Source organism: Aulostomus chinensis, chromosome 14, assembly GCF_037954235.1.
Source record: "Aulostomus chinensis isolate RoL2024-O1b breed Wild chromosome 14, RoL_Achi_v1.0, whole genome shotgun sequence".
In the NCBI taxonomy this organism is placed as follows: Eukaryota; Metazoa; Chordata; class Actinopteri; order Syngnathiformes; family Aulostomidae; genus Aulostomus; species Aulostomus chinensis.
Genome location: NC_141333.1, coordinates 5117773 through 5138707, shown reverse-complemented (window position 1 = coordinate 5138707; position 20935 = coordinate 5117773). Strand labels below are relative to the sequence as shown.

General features: G+C 43.0%; 1 protein-coding gene across 4 annotated transcripts in view; it reads right to left on the bottom strand.

The window, feature by feature from the left end:
• Positions 1 to 20935, bottom strand: part of LOC147249514 (discs large homolog 1-like protein) — a 94531-nt gene that overhangs the window by 53658 nt on the left and 19938 nt on the right. For 2 of the 4 annotated variants that reach the window (XM_086224948.1, XM_086224943.1), the window contains exons 5-6: positions 14128 to 14460; positions 10210 to 10332 (exon numbers count right to left, since the gene is read on the bottom strand). The exons of 1 other annotated variant lie outside the window; for it this stretch is intronic. In XM_086224948.1, the coding sequence (XP_086081074.1) occupies positions 10210 to 10332; positions 14128 to 14460 (456 nt within the window). The remainder of the gene's footprint in view (positions 1 to 10209; positions 10333 to 14127; positions 14461 to 20935) is intronic. One more of the 4 variants, XM_086224944.1, reaches the window with a different exon arrangement.

Genomic DNA, 20935 nt, shown 5'->3' with positions numbered 1-20935 from the left:
GAGGAAGTCATCAGAAATGTTTTTGAGGCTACACATACAAGTCTGTAGGTCCATTTGAGAAGATGTGTATTTGAGACCTGTCCTGGTAAAGATGACTTCCTGTTCTTGGCTCCAAGCACACGGGAATTGAAATGTAATCCAATGTTTTTTCTAACAAATTAATCAAATGTTCCAGAGTTTGTGAGACTTACAAAATATCCAGGGGGTGTGATATCAAAAAAATCCCCCCACAACAGCGTGTGACTTAATGATTCTCGCTATTTTGCTGAGCAGAGGCTTAAGCAGAAATGGAGCTGAGGCAGAATGAGCTGTTGGGTGGTACTCAATCACGGCCAATCACATCAGCTCACAGCAGCAGTTTCCTAATGGGCCAAGAGTTCAGGCCAGTTTCCCCTCAGGCAAAGTGCCTGAAATGTAAGCCAAGCCTCTGATAAAAATATGCAAGACCCCAAACATTCTTCAAGGGTAAGACAATGGATCAAATGCATATAAAAAAGGGCTAAACTTATACGTTTTGCAATCCTACATGAAAGGGATTTATGTTATGTACTAAGTACTTGGTTTTTGGATGAAAAGGTGCGAGGGATTTAAGAATCTGGGGTGATAGCAAGGATTATTGGAATTTGCATAATGCAATTACCATGGCCACAGAATAACTTTTATGGCATTATGAAAGTGGTAAGTAGAGGTGTCTTGTAAGAGGCTTAAGACATCTTGAAACTGTTTACTTGAAACAGCTATTAACATCACAGGGGCTCCAGGTAAAGAGCCTCTTATTTCATGTCGTTTTTCTTGTCCTTCTGGGACCTCAGTAGGATGGAATAGTTGGGTGCTGCAGTGAGTTCACCGAAGCATTCTTCTTTGATTAAAGTTCGATGTGTCATTATAGCGTCCATGCAGTGCCACACTTGCACATAAACATTATACGTCAGCAAATGCACAGTCATTACTGCTGATGTGATGGACAGCTAACTTGATAGCAACCGTGTGCTGTCTTCCAGTTACTTTGTGATACAGAGTGACGAGGTTCTATTTTGTCACAGCTCATAGGAGACTGGTGCTGTGTCATTACTGTGTTAATATATTTTCAGTCACTTATTTATGATGATTGAGGTGGGCAAGTACGCAATGTAATATTGCCTGTTACTGAAAATATTGTTGTGTTGTATTTTTGAAGAGATGAGCACATGAACTGCCATCTTTGCATGTAAGCTCTATGGCTGTGCATTAAACTGTTAATCCAAAAATAAATAATATAAATAATCAGTTACAATGACAGTCAAAGAATCAGGGTGATGTCATGGAACATAAACCTGGCAACTGGGATTCTTCTCGTATCAGTCGAGTCACACATCTTCTCTTTTAAGATTTTCTTATGTGGGCTCTGCAGTTTGTGCAACTGGACTGTTCGGCTTTGCCATGGCAACTCAGCAGCTCTCTGGGTCTCATACACTATGCCAGGACTCATTTCCATGACAACGTTATCAAAAATCTCAACCACAGACAGAGCTGCTTCAGTTTCAATTTAAAACCTGCCTACTGCCTTCACTGCTTCCCTGGTTTTTTTGGCCAAGAAACTGAAACTAGAGAATGTTTGCTAATGTAATGACTAGGCCCCATGTACAGTACACACACACACACACACACACACACACACACACACACACACACACACACACAAAAACAAAAACCCAGCTTAAGTTACACACTTCCCACCCTGATCCCAACCACCCCTCGAGCACAATGCATGAAGCACACGCACACGCACACACACAAAGAGCTTTTGACGTGTGTGTGTTACCTGACTAGCAGTAATACAGTCGGTGAAAGCACTCCTCCTGGAGAAGAACGTGAGCAGCTGCTGCCAGCGAGAGGAGGACGTGGAGGGAGAGGAGGAGGCAGGAGAGGAGGTGGAAGGGGAGGAGGTGTGGGGAGGTGCCAGCTCCTCTGAGGACCCGCGTTTAGGTCCCAGCTTCTGTTTGACTCCTAGCCCCGCCCCTTGACCTCCTGATGCCCCGCCTACCCTCGCACTGCGCGGGTACAGGGTGTTGTTGCCGAAAATATAGTTCATGGTCTCTGCTGTTTGGTTTTTCCTTAGATAGAGACAGAGTTCATGTTGCTTCTCCCCTGCTTCATCCCCACTTTCTCTCTTTTGTTGCGGTTTTGCTGTCAAATATACAGTCCAACTTTTTCCTCTCTCCTTTCACCAGAAGGTCTTCAGTGATAATTTCATTTTCTCTTACCTTCTTCTTTCCCCTCTGTCTTCTTCAGCTTCTTCAGGATAGAGAGCAGCGGGTAGATGGAGAGATGAGGGGGAGGTGGTACAGGTCAGGCAGAGAGTCCTCTCAGAGTTGGAGCATCACCCCCTCTTCCAACCACCCATTAGTCCATCCTCTCATCCGTCTTGTTGTTCCTCCATCCATTTGTGTATCATCCCATCTTCCTCTAGCCAGGAGAAATCTTCAACATCCCCATTTCTGGAAGTCCAAAATCTCCTCTCTAGAACTTCTGCCTTTCCTTCACAGAGAAGACAGAGTGAGGGGGAGCGTGGGCCAGACGACCTATGAGAATTGATTATTTAAGGGAGTTCACTCTATCTATCTGTCTTCCTCCAACCCACCTTTTCCTCCCTCCCTCCCTCCCTCCCTCCACCTCCTATGAGTGATAGTCCAAGGAGAAGCCCAGCCAATCTCCCCTCTGTCACTCTGAGTGCTCCCATTAAATAAGGGAAGATGAAGGGAGGGATAGATGGGTGGCTGGACAGATGAAAGGAGGGAGGTAGGAGGATGCAGGCGAAGAGGGGAGCATCTGAAGTAGGTGGATGGTTCGAAGAATCATTCTGCAACTCTTCTGCTTCTCCCCCTCCCTCCTACATCACTGATGTCGCTCCAAGTCTCTCTTCTAGTCTCTCAGTACATTATTCAGTCTCTCTCTTTCTCTCACTCTTTTTTCTACCTACCCCCCACCCACCCTTTCTCTCTCTCTCTCTCTCTCTCTCCCTTGCTGCCTGTCTTTCAGCAAATTGTCTTTTGCAGTCTTTTATTGGAGCTGCAACCCGACGCCTCTCTCTCTCTCTCCGTACTGTCAGATATCATTACGAGTACAAGCCACACCCCTACATTCCAGCCAGCCAATGACAAAAGACAACCCACCCTATTCCAAATACACACGCTCACAAGAAAGCATGCACACAAACCTATCTGGTGATGCCTGTTGCAGGTTAAAGAGGTACAGAAAAACAGCCTCAGTGCCGACAGATAATGGGATGAGAGAGAGAGAGAGAGAGAGAGAGAGAGAGAGAGAGAGAGTGAGTGTGTGGGGGGGGGTGTAAGAAAGAGGGAGAAGCAAGAGTGAAATGAGACACGCTCATCCAGACACGATATGGAGAAGCACAGCACCAACAGGTATGCCTGTATGTGTGTGTGTGTGTGTGTGAATTAGACTGCATGCAAACATTATTTGATATATTGTTTATATATATGTGTGTTTATTTGTATTTGTGTGTGTGTGTGTGTGTGTGTGTGTGTGTGTGTGTGTATGCAGGAAAGAGAGATGTTCTCCTGAGGCTGTTTCCAGACACTGCAGCACCCAGCTCACCCACACACTCACTCATACAGACTCTCTCACTCTCTCTCTTTCTCTCTCACACACACACACACACACACACACACACACACACATCTACAAAGCACGACACCAGAATGGTAACAACAGGCTGTTTCCGGGCACTGACTGAGATAAAAGGAAAGAAAAGGGAGAGGAGAGAAATATATGCCTTCACAATAACCCCCATACATTAACGGGCAACAGGGTTCACAGATTTGTACCAATAAATTTCCATTATTTTTCTCTGACAAGCATTTTCATGCCCACACATTTTGTGAAATGTATATTTACAAATGAAAAGCAAACAGAGAAATCTATATTGATGCATTATGATAAAACCAGAAGAGTTTTGGTCAAAGTTGGTCAATAATATTCAGGTATTTCTCAAGCAAATTTCCATGGCTTTAATTTTCAAAAACATTTCAAGCCTGGGAATGGCTTTTATTTAAGCTTCCATGATTTTTCCCTTTGTTTCGTGACTGCGTGAATCCTTTCTAGGAAGTATGTAGCGAGTGAGCATGTGTTTGATGCAATAAGGAATCTTAGTGTGCAAGCACTCGTCATCATTAGCCGTTACCTTGCATCACAGCTAAAGCAAGCCACGCAGTTAGCCAAACAGATAAACAGCTATTGTCTCTTCTCTAAGGATTAGCCACAGGTGGAGCAGGACCCCTGTCACAGCTTCTTCCTGTGTTTCCTTGGGAACTGTATCTATGGCAACAGCTTTTTCGAGTCCTGAAATACACCTGGTACTGGCTGACAAATGCGTTGTCCCTTAAGATCTAAATAGATGTGCCTTCTAAGAAGAAACCTGCTTTAATGGAGAGGGTGGGAGTGATAGAACATCCCTCTAATATGTCTTGAATCACCAGCTTTGAAAGAGCCATTTTGTGGCAATAATTTGTATGGAAGGAAGCTGCAGACTGATCGTACTGATGCAATACCTCAAAAAAAAAAGTACGGGTATTAATAGTACTTCTTCATGAAGTTTCTTCTGAATTCTCATTTATTGACATCACAAAAGTCCATGTATTACAGGTAAGTAACACAAAAACTGAATGAAAAGCTGTTCCACCAAAGACCATGAGATATTAAAAAAACAAAAACAAAAGGAGGAAATGTTACAATAAATATATGTGGATCCAAAACAACTGCAGGATGCTCCACTAACCTGAGCCTCTCACACTGGCTGCAATCAGGTAAAATAGACCCGTGATTCCCAAACTGGGGTATGGGGGTACCTGTGCCACAAAATTTGTAGTATCCTCTCAAAATGTTTGAAATGAGTTCGCCTCATGCTCATGGGAGCAGCACAAACTGTCACTGGACGCAGTACATCAACTGAAGAGTCCTGACTGTTAAAACCATCTGTTCCAGGGCTTCCAGTACCACGTCTGACTGAGCCAGGATTAATTATAGCGGCGTGAGCATCATCTGTGGAGAGATACGGGGCACAGGACTTTCAAAAAGTTTGGGAACCACTGCAACAGATACCCACCTAAATCACGTCAGGTGCCATGCGAACACGGTGACCACTGCAACTATAACTGGAGCCGTTAGCATCTGCCAGTCAACATCTACAATCAGTCTGTCTGCTTCCATAACTTAAAGTACAATCCAAACACGTCAGCTGACCGTTCAATGTCACACTTGGCATATCATAACTAACCCCTCCTTCATGTGCCTCTTTCACGTATTCCCTCTCTCACTCTCCAGTCAAATGTCAGGCAGTGAATGCCAGCTCTATTAATATTTCAGGACCAATTAAATAAAAGCACACATCATGCATGTTTAATGGCCTACCGCTGAGAGAGCCAACTTTGCCCTTACATCTTCTAAAGTAGGCCAGGAGGTAGATAATTGACTTTTTTAAGACAATAATTTGCTTGTTCTCGCGGTTTCCTGTTGGCCTGCCACGGACTGAGCCTCAACCTATTTTGGTTCCCAGGGCAGAAAAACAACGGATGGTTTGACCTTGTTGGCGCAGTCACCAGTGACTTTTATGTATAACCATAATTTCACTTGGATTTCAGTCTCAAATCCTATTGTGCAAAAACAAGCTCATTTCAAATCATGTAGTCAAACTAAAAACGTAATACTCTGCCATATTGTTTGAGCCCTTCCATTATCTCTTACATGGCTCACAATAGAAATGTAATTATTAGCTTTTTATATTGTCAACAGCCACAAAAGGGCATTGTTACAGGTAGAGGTAGTGTAATCCAGACGCCACGCAAATCTATACTGTGGTCTATTCAGTGGTTTCTAACCATTTTGGCTCCTCCCCAGCCCTTCCATTAGATCCCTTTCAGATTCTGGTAAGGGCCATTTTGAAGAGCTATGTCAAGCTCCCCTGGTAAATACTGAGGAAATAGAACAAGAGACATAAAGTACACAGGATGAATTAGTGCACTCCCTCTTATATATGCGTCTCTGTGACATCATTATCAATCAGGAATAAGTGAAACAACTTTGCTTAAATCTAAGGTTGCAAGGGTGAGCTCATCCTTCACTCAGTATATTCTAGTGTTTTTTATGTCCTCCCCTACGAGTAAGACCTGCACTGACCCTTGTTCTCATCGAGCTTACAAGTTGGTGACATATTGGCCCGTCGATCTTCTTTCACTCCTGGATGACCTCGAGTGTCTTGATGTTTGATGGGGAGTGTTATTCAATTTGTCTCTTCAAAACTTCCAGCAGGTGTTCAATATAGGGTGACATACTTGGCCATGCAGGACTGTTAAAGATTGTCATCATGCAGAGGAGTGAGTGACTACCAACATGACGCAAAAGGGTAAGAAAGGATAAGAAATTTGTCTCTCAAGATTTTCCAAATTCATGCCATCAATGAAGCACCGTCTCCTCAGCACCCAAAAAAATCCCAAGAAAAAAAGGTTACCACTGCAACACAGAGGGGAAAAGTACCAGTGACGACCTGCTACTAATAACCTGTATCGCTAACATTGCCAAAGAGTTTCATGATGTGTCATTCGCTCATCAGGCCACTCAGAAAGAAAGTCTTTGGTGAACATAGATTCAGTATATTGGAACAGAGAAGCACACAAATTATGAACGATACTCGCGCAGAAATATCTGCAAACGGCATGGGCATTTCTAGGTGGCCCGAGGGTCACTGTGGCCTGTCGTGAACAGTCAGCTTGACTGGCACGGCATCAAATGGGAATGAGTTGACAGATCTTTCAGAATACAGTGCGTAAGAATGATGCTATAATGCGCTCCAGCTGAAACTTCCATTCCCATAAGCCTGTGACATGTGACTGATTGAGAACGTCGCACACAACAAACCTACAGTAAAGTTCAGGGAATATGCCTGGTAAAATGACAGCCAGAAAAGAGGAAAGATTAAATGAACCTGGCTGTACTTTGTGCATCGGAAGAGGCTAATTAGCCTGTACAACACAGGCTAACACAATCATTACCACATTCAATTTTATTGTTTGTCACGTCTAAAATATTTTTATTGTGGTGAATTCACAGTCATGAACGGTGCAGTTTGTTGGATCTTTGTGCAGCCAGAGCAACAATAATGTTATAGTCACTGGTTGATGAAAAATAGCCGCTGGGTGAAGGTAAACAGTTGGCAAAACAGAGAATATGGAGGAACTAGCGCTGCAGGAGCTCCTGCAGGGGTAAAGACACTTCAGACCGTCTGCTTTTAGATTAATATGAGCTTCATTTATGAGGCCATTAGCAGGAACGTAATTGGGGAGCATCGACTAGATAAGTAACACAAGTTTATGTTTTGGTTATTTACAATGTTTGTTTGGTTCTCCAGAGGAATCAGATGTGCAGAGAGGGAGAGAGAGAAGTTCAGAGGTAAGTACAGTGGTGTTATTCACGTTAAATCCTCAAATTTGGTAGCTGGGTATGCCGGAGTTACACGCATGCATCACCCAGGAACATGCAAACGTTCCCTTTGCTGTTGAAAAATCCTAAAGGGGACAGTGAAGATGATGAACCCTCAGCTAACCAAGAATCTGGATTTTGTGGACGACAACCGCGAAGGCTACCTCTGTTCAGGGCGCTGTGAGAGAGCCTTCTTGTTTATATCATATCTCTCTGGTATGGGCACCTAACTGCCATAAACAAAACCAAGCAAAATTGTCCAGACAGCAGGGGAGATCATAGGTCGACCTTTTACTGCACAGCTGTACACAGGAAGACCCTGTCAATCACCAATGACTGAACACACACCCTCCACCGAGGGTTTGAGTTTCTCCCCCCAAGGGCAACACTAGAAAGCACTGAAGTACTCCATAAGGGTTGTACACCATAGGGATGATTGTTGAATCGTGTACAAACTTTACTTTAATGGGCTGCGTCTTGTAGACATGTTTATATGTTTAATACTTAGCTGGGAGACGAAAGACCATTTTATTGCCTTGACCAGACAATAAAATCTGTTCTATTCATTTTTAATACTTACAGCTTAGAGCAACAACCTTGACATTTCAATTTCTTTGTGGAATTCCTCTATTACCTTAGCATTTTCAGTGCAATAAAATATGTAACTCTCAGGATCATACTCTCGCCTATTGTTGTTATCGTTACATTTGTGATTCAATGACTCAAGCACAACCTAAAACTGTCAAACACAACTGCTCTCAACTAGGACCGTGAATAATATAAATAATTAAGTGTTACTTTGAAGGAACTTGCAACAAGGCATTTTATCACATACATATATCCTTGGCAGCATATAAATGACAGTTGTGGGAACATTACATGTTACAGAAACGAGGGATATGTCAGATTTGTGAAGATAAATGGATTGATTTGTTAGGTTTAATGGAGGGCGTACTCATTTATGCTGTATTGTAAAATACTGGGGGGGGGGGGGGGGGACATGCTAAAACGCAGTGGCGTTTGACAAATGGATCATCTTTTCATGTGACACCTGTCCTGATCCCCAGAGCCAATAAATGATGGCTGAATACCAAGAAAGTCAAATGGGTGACAACAGGAACTATTAATGCATAAACAAACACAGGCTAGAGGCGGCAAGGCTAGTGGCGGCAAGGCTCGGAGGTAGAGTGGCCGTCTAGCAACTGAAGGGTTGCCGGTTCGATCCTCACTTCCCCTGGTGACCATATCCAAGTACCCTTTATCAAGACACTGGTCCCCTAATTGCTCCTGATGGCCCTGCGACGGAGTGGCGACCCATCCAGGGTGAATCCCGCCTTCCGCCCAGCTGGGATAGGCTCCAGCCCCCCAACAACCCTTAACGGAGAAGCGGTACAGAAAATGGATGGATGGATGGGTAAATAATGTCTATAAAACCCCCAAGGTCAAGCTGTGTGCATGCTGTGCTTTAAATACTATATCACACTGGAATTAACTCTCACCACACTGGTGGATCAAGGAGTCCAAAGGCGGCCTCTTGTTTAAGACCCTCACAATCACAGGGGATCTTTAAAAGGAGGAGGTGGGAGTATGTAGATGTGCAGCTAGTCTGATTGCATTCAGCCTGGTGGCCCTTGAAGAAATCACTACGTCAGTCCAGTCCACGGCGGTCCTCCTGACTCCTGATTTCTATTTGCTGCACCAGCAGCAGAGACACATTAGAGGGGGAGGGGAGTGATTTGGCTGACTGACAGTTGATTAACATCCAGCAACAAATCTGCCTAATGTCTCTGTCTGTCTGCCTGTAATTCTCTCTTTATCCCATCTATTGCCACTCCCTCAACCCCTCTCCCTCTTCCCTTCCTTCCTAATTATCGGCATTAGCTAAATGACTAAGAGCCACTAAGGTTTCCGTGTGGCCTCCATGTGTCTGTTTGCGTGCTGCACAGCTGACCTGGTCTATGCAGTAGATATATATTTTGTTGATGTTGTATAAAAAAGTTCCTTATAGTAGAGCAGTACAGGTAGCATTCCCATTCCAACAAAATTCAAAACGTTTGTCAAGACAAATAAAACTGAGCCTGATCAGTCGTCTTACGCCGACAATATCCAGCATCATGCTTGTAACTAAACAGTTTGATGGATTTTGTTGCCAGGGGTTTTGACATGAATGCGCCACACACATTTAAGAGCTTAGCTCTAGCCTCTGCTGCCCCTTGCAGGTTAAAAACTGCAACTACATCTTGTACCACTCACTCTCTCGAGGATGAATATTCTTTATACGGATACAGTGAAGGAATTTATGACATTTTGAAGCTTTGAGTTTCTGAGGACCACACACATTTATTCCCTGTGTAAACCTCGACATCACAACCACGTCAGACCACGTGCACGGTGCAAAAAGTCAGAAACTTCCATGTCAGACACTCTTGTCAGCATGTTAGCGTGAGTCACAGAGAGCCTGCAGCTCCCGCTCTCATACATGACAGCGCCTTCACCGAGGTCATATTTCACCATGTCTGTAAATCACCCAATTTGTCAGCAACAATTTCCATTCAGATCTGGTCTGCCTGCATAAAAATGTCTTAAAAAACAAGACACAACAAACAAATCATAAAAAAGAATGCATGCTCAAAATTCCTTAAAATCACACAGAAGAAACCAACTTTTTAGGAAACGTGGACAAGAAATTATTCAGTTTCAAGTGAAGTCATGCGACGGGCTCAGAGGTGAGATTACCTGATAGTAGGCATGGCTTTGGGAATAGAGGGAAGAGAAAGGCGGGGCATGGACTTCATTCGTCCTCTCTCCCTCTGGCTGAGGCCACGCCTCCTCATCAAATGGAGACTCAGGAGATTCTACCTACGATGTACAGACACAGCTCAGCATCATGCAACTCTCTACACACTCTGGAAGATTAAGCCCTGATCACTGCAGCGGTTACCTAGGATATATTTCCTTAGTTCCAATTAGTGAAGTAAAGGAACACAGAGGAAACATGTACCCAGATCAGTTATTTGCAGGTTCTCCTCATTATTATCTACTAGAACCAACAGATGAAGGGACAGAACAGTCTTCAGTATCTTCTCGTAAAATATATGAATATGTTACATCATAGCACAACTGTGATATATTGTATAGATTATTTATACGATGAAGCAATAACACAAATGTGCACTTAAAAGGAATTACAGGGGAAAAACAAGAGTGTGTTCGGTGTCTGTGTGAGCGTGTGCAGAGAGAGAAGTGAGAGCGAGAAGGGAACATGTACGTGGGGAGAACAAGATGGCAGGCCCATCTGTCATACAGAAGCAAGCCAGATCAAGCACCTGTGGTCAAACACACACAGACACACACAATTTGGGCAGGAGGAGCTCTTAAAATAACCTGAATGTCCAAGTAGTCCAACAGCAACATGCAAGAGAGATGAAGATGTTGAAGAGGTAGAGGTGTGATGTGGAGCTGCAACACTTCATCGATTAACTGATCGCTCATCGATGCTATTTTGAAAACAGATTCATCATTACAACCTTTCTCGAGCAAAAATATCACACATTTGCTGGTTCCAGACTCATAAATAGGATGTGCTGCTTTTTTTTTTTTTTTTTTTTGGTCATTTATGGCAGAAAATGAAGAACATTTGCATTTCAGACCATTTTTCAGATTTTCTTGAAATCTAATTTATGACAGTTTGAATTTGAAAACAGTCAGCAGATTAATCAATGATGGTGTGATACGTGACTGAATGATGACAGGTGGAAATCTAATGAAGGAAGAGATTAATTCACTTTTTGTGCGGTTTTGAAAACATTTATTAACGTATTAGATTAGGACAACAGCCTAAAAGGTAGATATATCTTTTATATGGAGGTCTCTTAATATAAAGTCTGGTTCATAGATTGATTGTAATGTTACAGTTTCACCATCACTTCAACAAACACACACACACATAATTTGATTTCCTGTAGTTTACCAGTGGAAACTGGTAAAATGGGAGGGTGCTATCCAGCCACAAGGTGGAGCCACAAACCAAGAATTCCTGAACCACAACATGACATGAAGTGCTGCAGTTTGATCTGAAGCTTCTCCTGCAGACAAACTTTGATGTTGAGATGACTGACAAGCACAGTGACGGTGTAGAAATCACACACACACACACACACACACACACACACACACACACACACACACACACACACACACACACACACACACACAAACACAAACATCTACTCTGACTGCCTGCAGCATGTCACCCGATCACCTAATAAACACACACTGCTCGTGCCAACACAGGGGTCGATTTAACAAATACAAAGACAATCACTTGTGATGGAATTTAAAATGTCTGCTATGTTGGCGGGGGTGACGCAGATTGATAGAGACGAGGTCAAGAAGTGAGATGTTTTGCCATTTTATATCTTTTTCTATATTGGATGATGACATTTTAGAATCACTACAAAGCCTGTAGTGGCTTACAGCTTGATACTGAGCATAAGCTAACAACCTTTGATCACTGACTTGTGTAGCTCAAGGTCATCAAGTCATTTTCTTTTCTTGGTTTACATTGTGTAATGTAATTTTACAGGACTGCCCTTTTGGATTCAAGACAAAAAGGAACCCAAATGCAGTTGCAATTAGATGAACAGCAGAGCAGGAAACATCAACTTAAGATGAAATATGACGAGGCATTTTGAATTCTGCGTTTCGTTTTTACGTGGAGAAAACTCTGCACATCCAGCAGGGAAACCAGCAGGTGCATGCTACAGATATATATCACATATGTGAGTTTCTATAAATGTGTGCGTATGTGGTAGGAGCTGTGTGAGTGGTGATGTAATCGCTAATCTGCAGACACGGCCCAATCAACCAAAAGAAAAAGATTACCAGTCTACGCTGTGCGCTTATGAGTGTGTGAAAGAGATAGAGAGGAAAAAGAAAGGGATCAAGAAAAGGGCAGCCAGAAAGACACAGACTGGGTGCAGAATGGAGATAGTAATGGGCCTCATTACTAAAAAAAAAAAAAAAAAAAAAGGAAAATGGGGCAGGCATTCAACTGAATCCCTGCATGCCGGTCCAGTGAAAGTATTCTCCTGGTACAAAGTAAGTTTATGTGCATGGAAGGAAATGTAGGCCAGTTTCTTTGACTTCTAAGTACTTTCAAAAGAAGACCTGGAATGAAAATGTTCCTCCTCTCTTGTATTTGCACTTAACAAGGAGCTGCTTCTCCCACCTGGAACGGCAAGTTGCCCACCTGAGACAGTTAAAGATGTCTGAATGAACCGAAGACGTTACCAAACAAGCATCAGGAGCACATTGTATCTCCATGTTTTTAAAGGACAACAGGAAACAGGCACAATTCGGTTTTGGAGATTTTCAGCCCAAACCTAATCACCTGAACTCTCCTGTGTCAAAATCCTTTGCTTTGTACTCTCACCATCCACCATGACCCCCTCATTTTGACTTCATGTCACATTTCATTTCCTGGAAAAACATAGAGCCACTGAACAAAACACAGGCAACATTTATCACAGGCCGAAGGAACTGAGACTGGAACATGCTCTCTCATAGACTTGTTCAGACTGCAGGCAAATCTGATTTGTTGCTCAAAACAGAACTTTTTCTTTCTGCACTGTTATTTGCAAGAGATGAGATTGGATTTGTTGTATCCAGACATTGCCAGCTTATCTATATGGGTTGCGCTGGTAACAATGTTGGCATCAGTAACTGTGCATGCAGGCAACATTGCCTTCCTACGTGAAAGAATGAGGACCGGAGCTCCATCATCTCACCTTTCAAAAATTTGTACTCTCAAGTTGCAGTGCAGGACTTCCTCGAACCAGACAAACTGGTTTTGTGCCATATATTTGTTTTGTACCAATATTGACTGTTTTTTGTTGCCAATTCACCAAGCTCCACCCCTCTGCCTCCCTGAGGAGCGATGCTTCCTGAGTCACATGTGCAGCCTTCAGTGTGCGATGACAGCTATGGTGCCATCTGCAATGTAGTGACTGGTGGGAACAGGTAATCCTCCAATAGGTGGCAGGCCAATACTTCAGCTTTGTGGCCCTCTAGGACCCAGAGTCAACGCTCAGGACACTTGTTTATGGCGGCCAGTTAAAAAAACAGGTTGCGTGTGATGCAAGAGACTCTTTGAGATCCTATTTGAATGTCCGGAGCATCCAGACTGACTCGCATCTGCAGAAGTCGAAAAACAATCCGGATATAAAATAAGAGATTTGGGAGTGGCAGTCTGAACAAGACCAAAAAAAGTGGCTATATTTTTCTGGTAACATTAGGATAAAAAATAGCCTTTTTTTTTTTTTACCCTTCATAGAATCATCTCTGCAAATAATGGCTTCAATTATGATCAGTTGACATTGTAACCAAATGTCATTCATTGCCATAATTTTCATGCAGGTATGACACAGATGACTTGATATGGCCCCAAACACACAGCTGCTTCTGCAAATCCATTGACAGACAGAATGGTCAATAGCATCATGAACAATATGTATGTGTGTGTGTGTGTGTGTGTGTGTGTGTGTGTGTGTGTGTGTGTGTGTGTGTGTGTGTGTGTGTGTGTTTGTGCGCATGTGTGTGTTTGAGGACAAAGTCGTTGGAGGCACAGACAAGGAGCCGAAGCCAGTTAGTTACCTGAGCAGGTGTGATGTGTGTGTGGGTGACGTATCCATGAACGTGCTGAATCTCAGACAGCTGCCGCTCTGCCACTTGAACCAGCTCCGCCCCTCGCAGGTCACCATGGCGACCAAGCGATCCATCCCTACCCAGAGACCGTTCCCTTTCTCTCTCCATGGTCCCGGTACCCCCTCCCTCTCTCCTCCAGGTCCCTCGCTCCCTCCCCTCCCTTCCCAGGGTCCCTCCTTCAATCATCTCTCTGGCTACTCCCATTGGGTGATGATGGCAGGGGTGATGGTGGAGTTTTGGGGCACCTGGTGATGCCCCTTCTTCTTCTTGATATCGATACTTCTACAGTTGGGAGGCACAAGAGGAAGCATGCAAGCAAAAAAGAAAGAAAGACAGGGAAGGAAATAATGAGGTGAGAGAGGAGATAGTTGGGATTGGGAAGTTTAATAAGGAAGCAGGAAAAAAAAGACAAAGAAGAAGACAGATTATTTTAAAGACAAGTGCAGAGGAAGAGATTTAGTCAAGCTGAAATAAAAGAGAGCGTTAGTGAAGCTCAAGGCAATAACGAGAGATTGCATCTATGTGTGTGTGTGTGTGTTTGTGCGTAGTCATGTGTAATGACGTGCTTCTGTGGTGCAGTTTGTGTGTGCAATCTCATGGGGCAGTCCAGGTGTACGCTCAGCGTGGTGGTAATTGTTTCCTGAGCCTTCTGCATTGTACATATGAGAATGTATAAACACACACACAAATACACACACACACAAATACACACACTGCGGACTACAAACAGACGTTTTCAGGCATAATAAGTATCAAAACTGAGTAAGGACAGTGAGCAAGAGACAATCCCTCCTGTTGGGGATAACTGTTTCTTTCTCATTGTCCTCATGACGCCTCTTTGGCACTGAATCTCACTATTTCTTCTCTTCATCACTCTCTTTTCAAATGCAACCTTCATGACATCTCCCCCTCTTTTAGAAAAAAGAAGAAGCTTTTTTTCCTGCTGTACTGGCCAGAGGACATTGAAATCTGCAGAGGAAGGACAGGAAATCCAGGTTTGAATGTTTGGCTTTGCGGCTACATGTGTTGGTATCAACCTGAGCATCTGAGAGGACGACACACTCTAAAAACACTCGCATATGAAAGTAAATCCAACTCTAATTACAGTTTTGTATTAATGCATCAATCATGAGGAGGGGGTATAGATAAAGAGAAGCAGATGAGCTGGGGCTGGGTTTCATGCTTGGAGACAAATGACGAGTGGATTTTCTGATGATATCAGCACAAAGATAACGGTGTAATTTCACCTCACCACCACCACCTTGCTAATACAGTGCATCCATACAACAAATCCCCTAAGTAGTCATTCATTTAGTGTAATTCATGTATTGCACTCACGGCTTGACTTAACCAAAGGTTAAATGAAAGCGAGAATGTGCCCTGTGTGAAAACTAAAGCTCATTTAAAGGATTTAAGGCGCTCGCCTGCAAGACTATCTGGCTGCCATCTGCATGTGAACATCGCTGAATTAAAGCTTAACGCAATTACGGGGAAATTCAATTTTTCTCAACAGAGGATTTCTGCTGTACATCATAATACAAGAACGGAAATATCAAAAGAACATAATAAATGTTGAACTGAACCAGTACATGAATGTTGATATTTGGCCTGGTCTTTAGTCTGATCATTTCTTTGTATTGGCTGCAAATCTCTCTCTGGATGGATGGACGGTTCTCGTTTTGTTTGTTCCTGTTGTTTTAGCCGCGGCGGTTTCAAGGTTCAAGAGGACAGCTTGTCTCTATGGTCGGTGTATTGAAGTTGAAGAGGTTACCTCATGTTGCAAAGCTGCCTGATTACATTTCTAATCCCTGATGTGACCATAATCAGGACACGTTGATTTGGGCTATATCACCCTATCTGCATAATGTTCAATGAAATTTACTGACTTTATTTTTCAACATTTTCTGCAAAAGCGGCTATTGTTGTTATTGTTGTTATAATTGTTTGTTGATTTCAGCTTCTTGGTTAAGGTTAGAGAAGAGAGGAACATAGTCTTAAATATTGTTTACTGCTGCTGACACAGGTTTGATGCATTCTTTAACAGTGTTTTTATCAAACATTTAAATGTCTTTTATGTGCTGAGTGCACCCCCCCCCCTCATTTTTGCACAACAAAGTGCCCCAAAGTCAGGATATGAATCCAATTTGTGATCATTTTGCTATTCCAATAAATGGAAAATGGAAACTGGCATAAAATATCATAAATAAACACACTGTCTGGTAGTGAATTAATAATATATAAAGCTAACAGAGAAATACCTTTAATTCCCTGCATTTGACAAACAATGACTACAACTTCTCCAGTGTTTTAGTTGAATCCAGATTAAGTCCTGATGTAAAGTTCCTGGGAAGGAAGATGCTAATTGGAGAGGTTTTACAGCTTTTCACTCCTGTCAGGATAATGGTCTTAACCCCATGTATTAGTGCAGGGTGGCAGGCTCAAGGGTCCGACAGCAGGTCAGATTCTGACTGCAGAGTTAGTGAACTGGAGGTGCTGGTTGAGTGAGTCATTCTATAGAGAGGAGAGAATACAATAATCAAGGCTAAACTCACACAAGCATCAGACACAGCCTGCAGCTAAGAGACCAGATAGTTTTGGCCCCCTGCAGTGAGCCAGACAGTCTCACAGGAAGTCCAATTAATATGACTTTTGACCTTTTGACCCGCTCACTCTCTAGCTAGTCACGGGGACTGACTGAATCCCTCTGTGTGTGTGTGTGTGTGTGTGCGTGCGTGTGTGTTCCTGCAGTAGTTTCAAAGGAAAAGCTGTTCTCACAATCGCATTGTGCAACCATCATGTTTAGGGTAAAGGGGTTAGAAGTAGCGTGAGGTTAGGCTGAAGACTGGTGATGGAGGGCTGTGCAGGTGGGAGTGTGGTCAGAGAGAGTAGCTCAGATGGGAGGACAGTTAAGAGAACATGCCATTCGTTGACTGAAAATCAAATAGCACACATTTAAAATGTATTAGCTGTCATTATCTGAGCAAAAGTCCTGAATTTAAAAATTTCAGCTTTTGCACTTTTTGCATTTTTTTTTTTCATCTGCGTATGCTGTATGAGGTGAGAGCTGGGGTCTCCAACCAAATTGGAGGAAAAAAAGGAATCGCTAATTATCTTAGCGCAAGTGTCCTTGAGCAAGACACTCACTGCTGATTGTAAGGCAGCTTCCACCATCAGTGTGTCAGTGAATGAGTGAGTGGTGCAACACTGTAAAGCACTTTGATTGCTATAAAGATAGAAACACACTCTTCGCCATTATAATCTCTAAGTAGTGACTGAGACAATGAGATTACTGCAGCTCAAATCGGTCTCTTCACAAGGGGGGTTGGTCTTCACCCGTCTACAGCATGAGACACACACACTCATGTACTGTCCCGCTGCCCCACCGGCTGAGGAAGTCCAGTACAGGCAAAGCCCTGCAGTACAGACGCAGCTCTTCTGCTCTACACTGACTCACTGCCACCTCTTGAGATGAGACGAACAGTTCCAACTTGAACATTATTTCCCTTACAAATTATATATAACATGCACACATGTTCTACACCCTGAAATCGCTGAATATGCAGACCGTTGTCAGGTGAACATGTGAGGACCATCACTGACCCTCGAATGTTGTGGTGGCCTTTCTCTTTCAACTGTATAGAGTGTAGATTGATTAAATATAATAGCGTGAAAATAACTATTCCAAACAATGGCTGCATGAGCAATAAAATCATATATATTCATGAAATAATAATTTTTGCATTTCATTTTGCTGGGTTCTGCACCAAATTAATATATTCCCTTATGTGTGTAGAGTATGATTTGAAGGTCAAGGCATCGCTGTAGCACCACGATGCTTTATTTAGTAATTTGTGCAAATTTTACCTTCATCAGATAATTGCAGCTCTTCCTGTTTATATTCTGCACTTTATCACATATTGGGTTGGTTTTTTTTTTGGATAATATTGTTGATTTATTGCACAGAGCATGCAGCGGCAGGGTTAAGGGCAGGTTTACAGGTAATGAGTGTTAAGTCCATAAAATGCACTAAAACATCATAAACGACCACGCGTCTCCATATATGGGTGTGATTCATCATTCAGCTCCCTCAGTGTCTCCATATCAGTAACTACAGAGCCAACAGTCTTAATTAAATGTCCTTCCCATGAGAGGCAATAGAACAGCTTGCGCTCAGGCCTGGACTCTTATTGGTATTTCTATTGTGGTGTATTATTCAATATCACTCCATAAGTATGTAAAACACACACACACACACACACACACACACACACACACACAACAAAATAAAACTTTACCACCGTTTACACAATCAATTCACGATTCATTTACTCTCGTGTTTTAACAACCGCTTAAGCAACGCACCGGTACAGACTTAACCCAAGAATAAAGTATTACATGTGACCCTGCACTGGAGACGACTGAGACTCAGTCAGCAACAAAATGCAAACGCTCTTCCAGAAACTGTGTTTGGGGGCAGAGAGTCAGCGGCGGATGCTTCACTCTGGAGAACAGGGTCAGCTAATTCTTGCGAACTCAAACAGACATGGCAGTGAGTTTTCTCCCTCCACGTCTCCTGCTGGGATTGAGAGGAAATACTCCTCTGACAGTCTGAACTGATGTGAACCCAACTCATGACCTTCAGCACATTTCACTCCCTCCTCACCCCTCACTCTGATCCTTTCATTCACTGTCAACTGGCTAATTAGTCAGAAATGCCTTGAATTAATCCTGAAAGCGGAGGTTGAGCTGGCAGCCTCTAAGACCCTGAAGAGACCCTGGCACACAATGTTGTCATAACACTGCTGCTCCTGCCCTCTGCCCTCTGCACTCTTTCTCTCTCTCTCTCTCACACACACACACACACACACACACACACACACACACGGACGGACGGACGGACGGACACACACACACACACAACCTCAGCCATAATCCTACATTTAGTGTTTTATTTTTAGATGACACAAGAACTGGAACACATCTGAAAAAAAAATTGGATGAATGGACACAGACACCGAATATGTCTATTTTTACATTGCAGACCATGTATTTGCACTCATCTTGAGCCAACCATCCTTAATCATGACTGTGCCTCCAGATAGCCTGGAAAACACATACGTGTGCACGCCGTAACACACACACAGAAAGACACGCGTGCACACTGTGGCTGCATGTGTTAGTGTGTCAGCCAGTCTTGCGTATCCAGAGAAACGTGACTAGATTCGGAGCAGATTCAGTGCATGTTAGTGTGTGTGTGTGTGTGTGTGTGTGTGTGTGTGTGTGTGTGTGTGTGTGTGTGTGTGTGTGTGTGTGTGTGTGTGAGAGAGTAAAACCAAGCATTAGTCACGCTTGGTGAGATATGAAAGAGCAGGGGATCCTCTGCCGTAAGGGACTTCTCACACACACGTGTGTTCATCTCTCTCTTTTCCCTTTCTGTTCTCTATCTTTGTATCACGCTCTCTCTGTCTCTCCCTCTCTCTCCCTCTGTCTGTCTGTCTCTCTCTCTCCCTCTCATGCTTTACAGGCATGAAGTATAAAAGTACTTATTACTAAAGCAATATGAGAGATTTATTAAGTAACAATGGAAGTTGAAATCATCTATGTAATCAGTGGCCACGTTTCTTCACAGATATGATGAAATTCAAATTTTACTACGCCTGCACCACTCGCAGATTGACTGCCTACAATTACCTTAACATTGAGACCAATAAATTAATCTAGAATTCTTGTCTTGCACATTCTGTTTCACTCGGCAGCCCTGTTGGTACATTTTCAGCGCAGGCTTCCTATTTTTGTTCCATCCCAACATCCTCCCTGAATGTGCCTATATGGTGATGTAATAAGACTGTGGAGAGTTCCAGTGAAACTGGTCCCAGGGTGAACCACAGTTATTCACGGGCCACTGAAGCAGCCTACTTGAGGCTTCAGCAAGATAGACGTCTTACTTCTTCCTAAACTTTGCATATTCATCCCATGGAATAAAATCCAAAATCAATACAAAAAAAAAATGGGTCCGTTTTCTCAACTTAAATTGTAGAAATTTGAATAAAAGCTTCTGATATGATGTTGATTAATGTCCTACGCTATGCATTTTGCTCTTGCTGCTTGTTTTTTTTATTGATTTTATGTAAAGCACTTTGAACTGCATTTCTTGTATGAAAGGTGCTACATAAAGTCTTTCTTACTTACTTACTGACTTACTTACTCATGAAAATGACATGGACAGAAAATATTAATAAATGCATACATGACGAGAGAAAAGCAAACCAAAAGAGATCAAAACATCCAACGACTAGTATATAATAATTGAAAATGTTTTAAAAGCTTTGTTCATATGAGCAACAGCACGGGACTTAGTTTCCCTCCTCTGACAGTGACACTACTGCACCGACAGCTGTCAGCACGTGCATCGCAGGCTCCGCCATCGGTACATTTAAGGCTGTAAAAACGGTGAATAAACTCTTTGGAGAGTCGACCAACCCTGGGGAAAAGATTCATTTTTCTGTCAGAATTGGATCCATTTAGTCTGATAACATGTTGGGAAGTCTAGAGACACGTGATTAAATTATTTATCCACATTCACGTTAGCTAACTGGAAATAGCTGTGTCAGCTGGCACAAGTCTCCAGTGTGCACGCTCTTCCCATCGAGCATGCTCAGTATGCATCCGCCCGGCAGCGTGGGAATGTCACCACTAATTCTGTATACCATGGGATGCAGAGACATTTACCTGGCGGCAATGAGCAAAAGCTTGAATG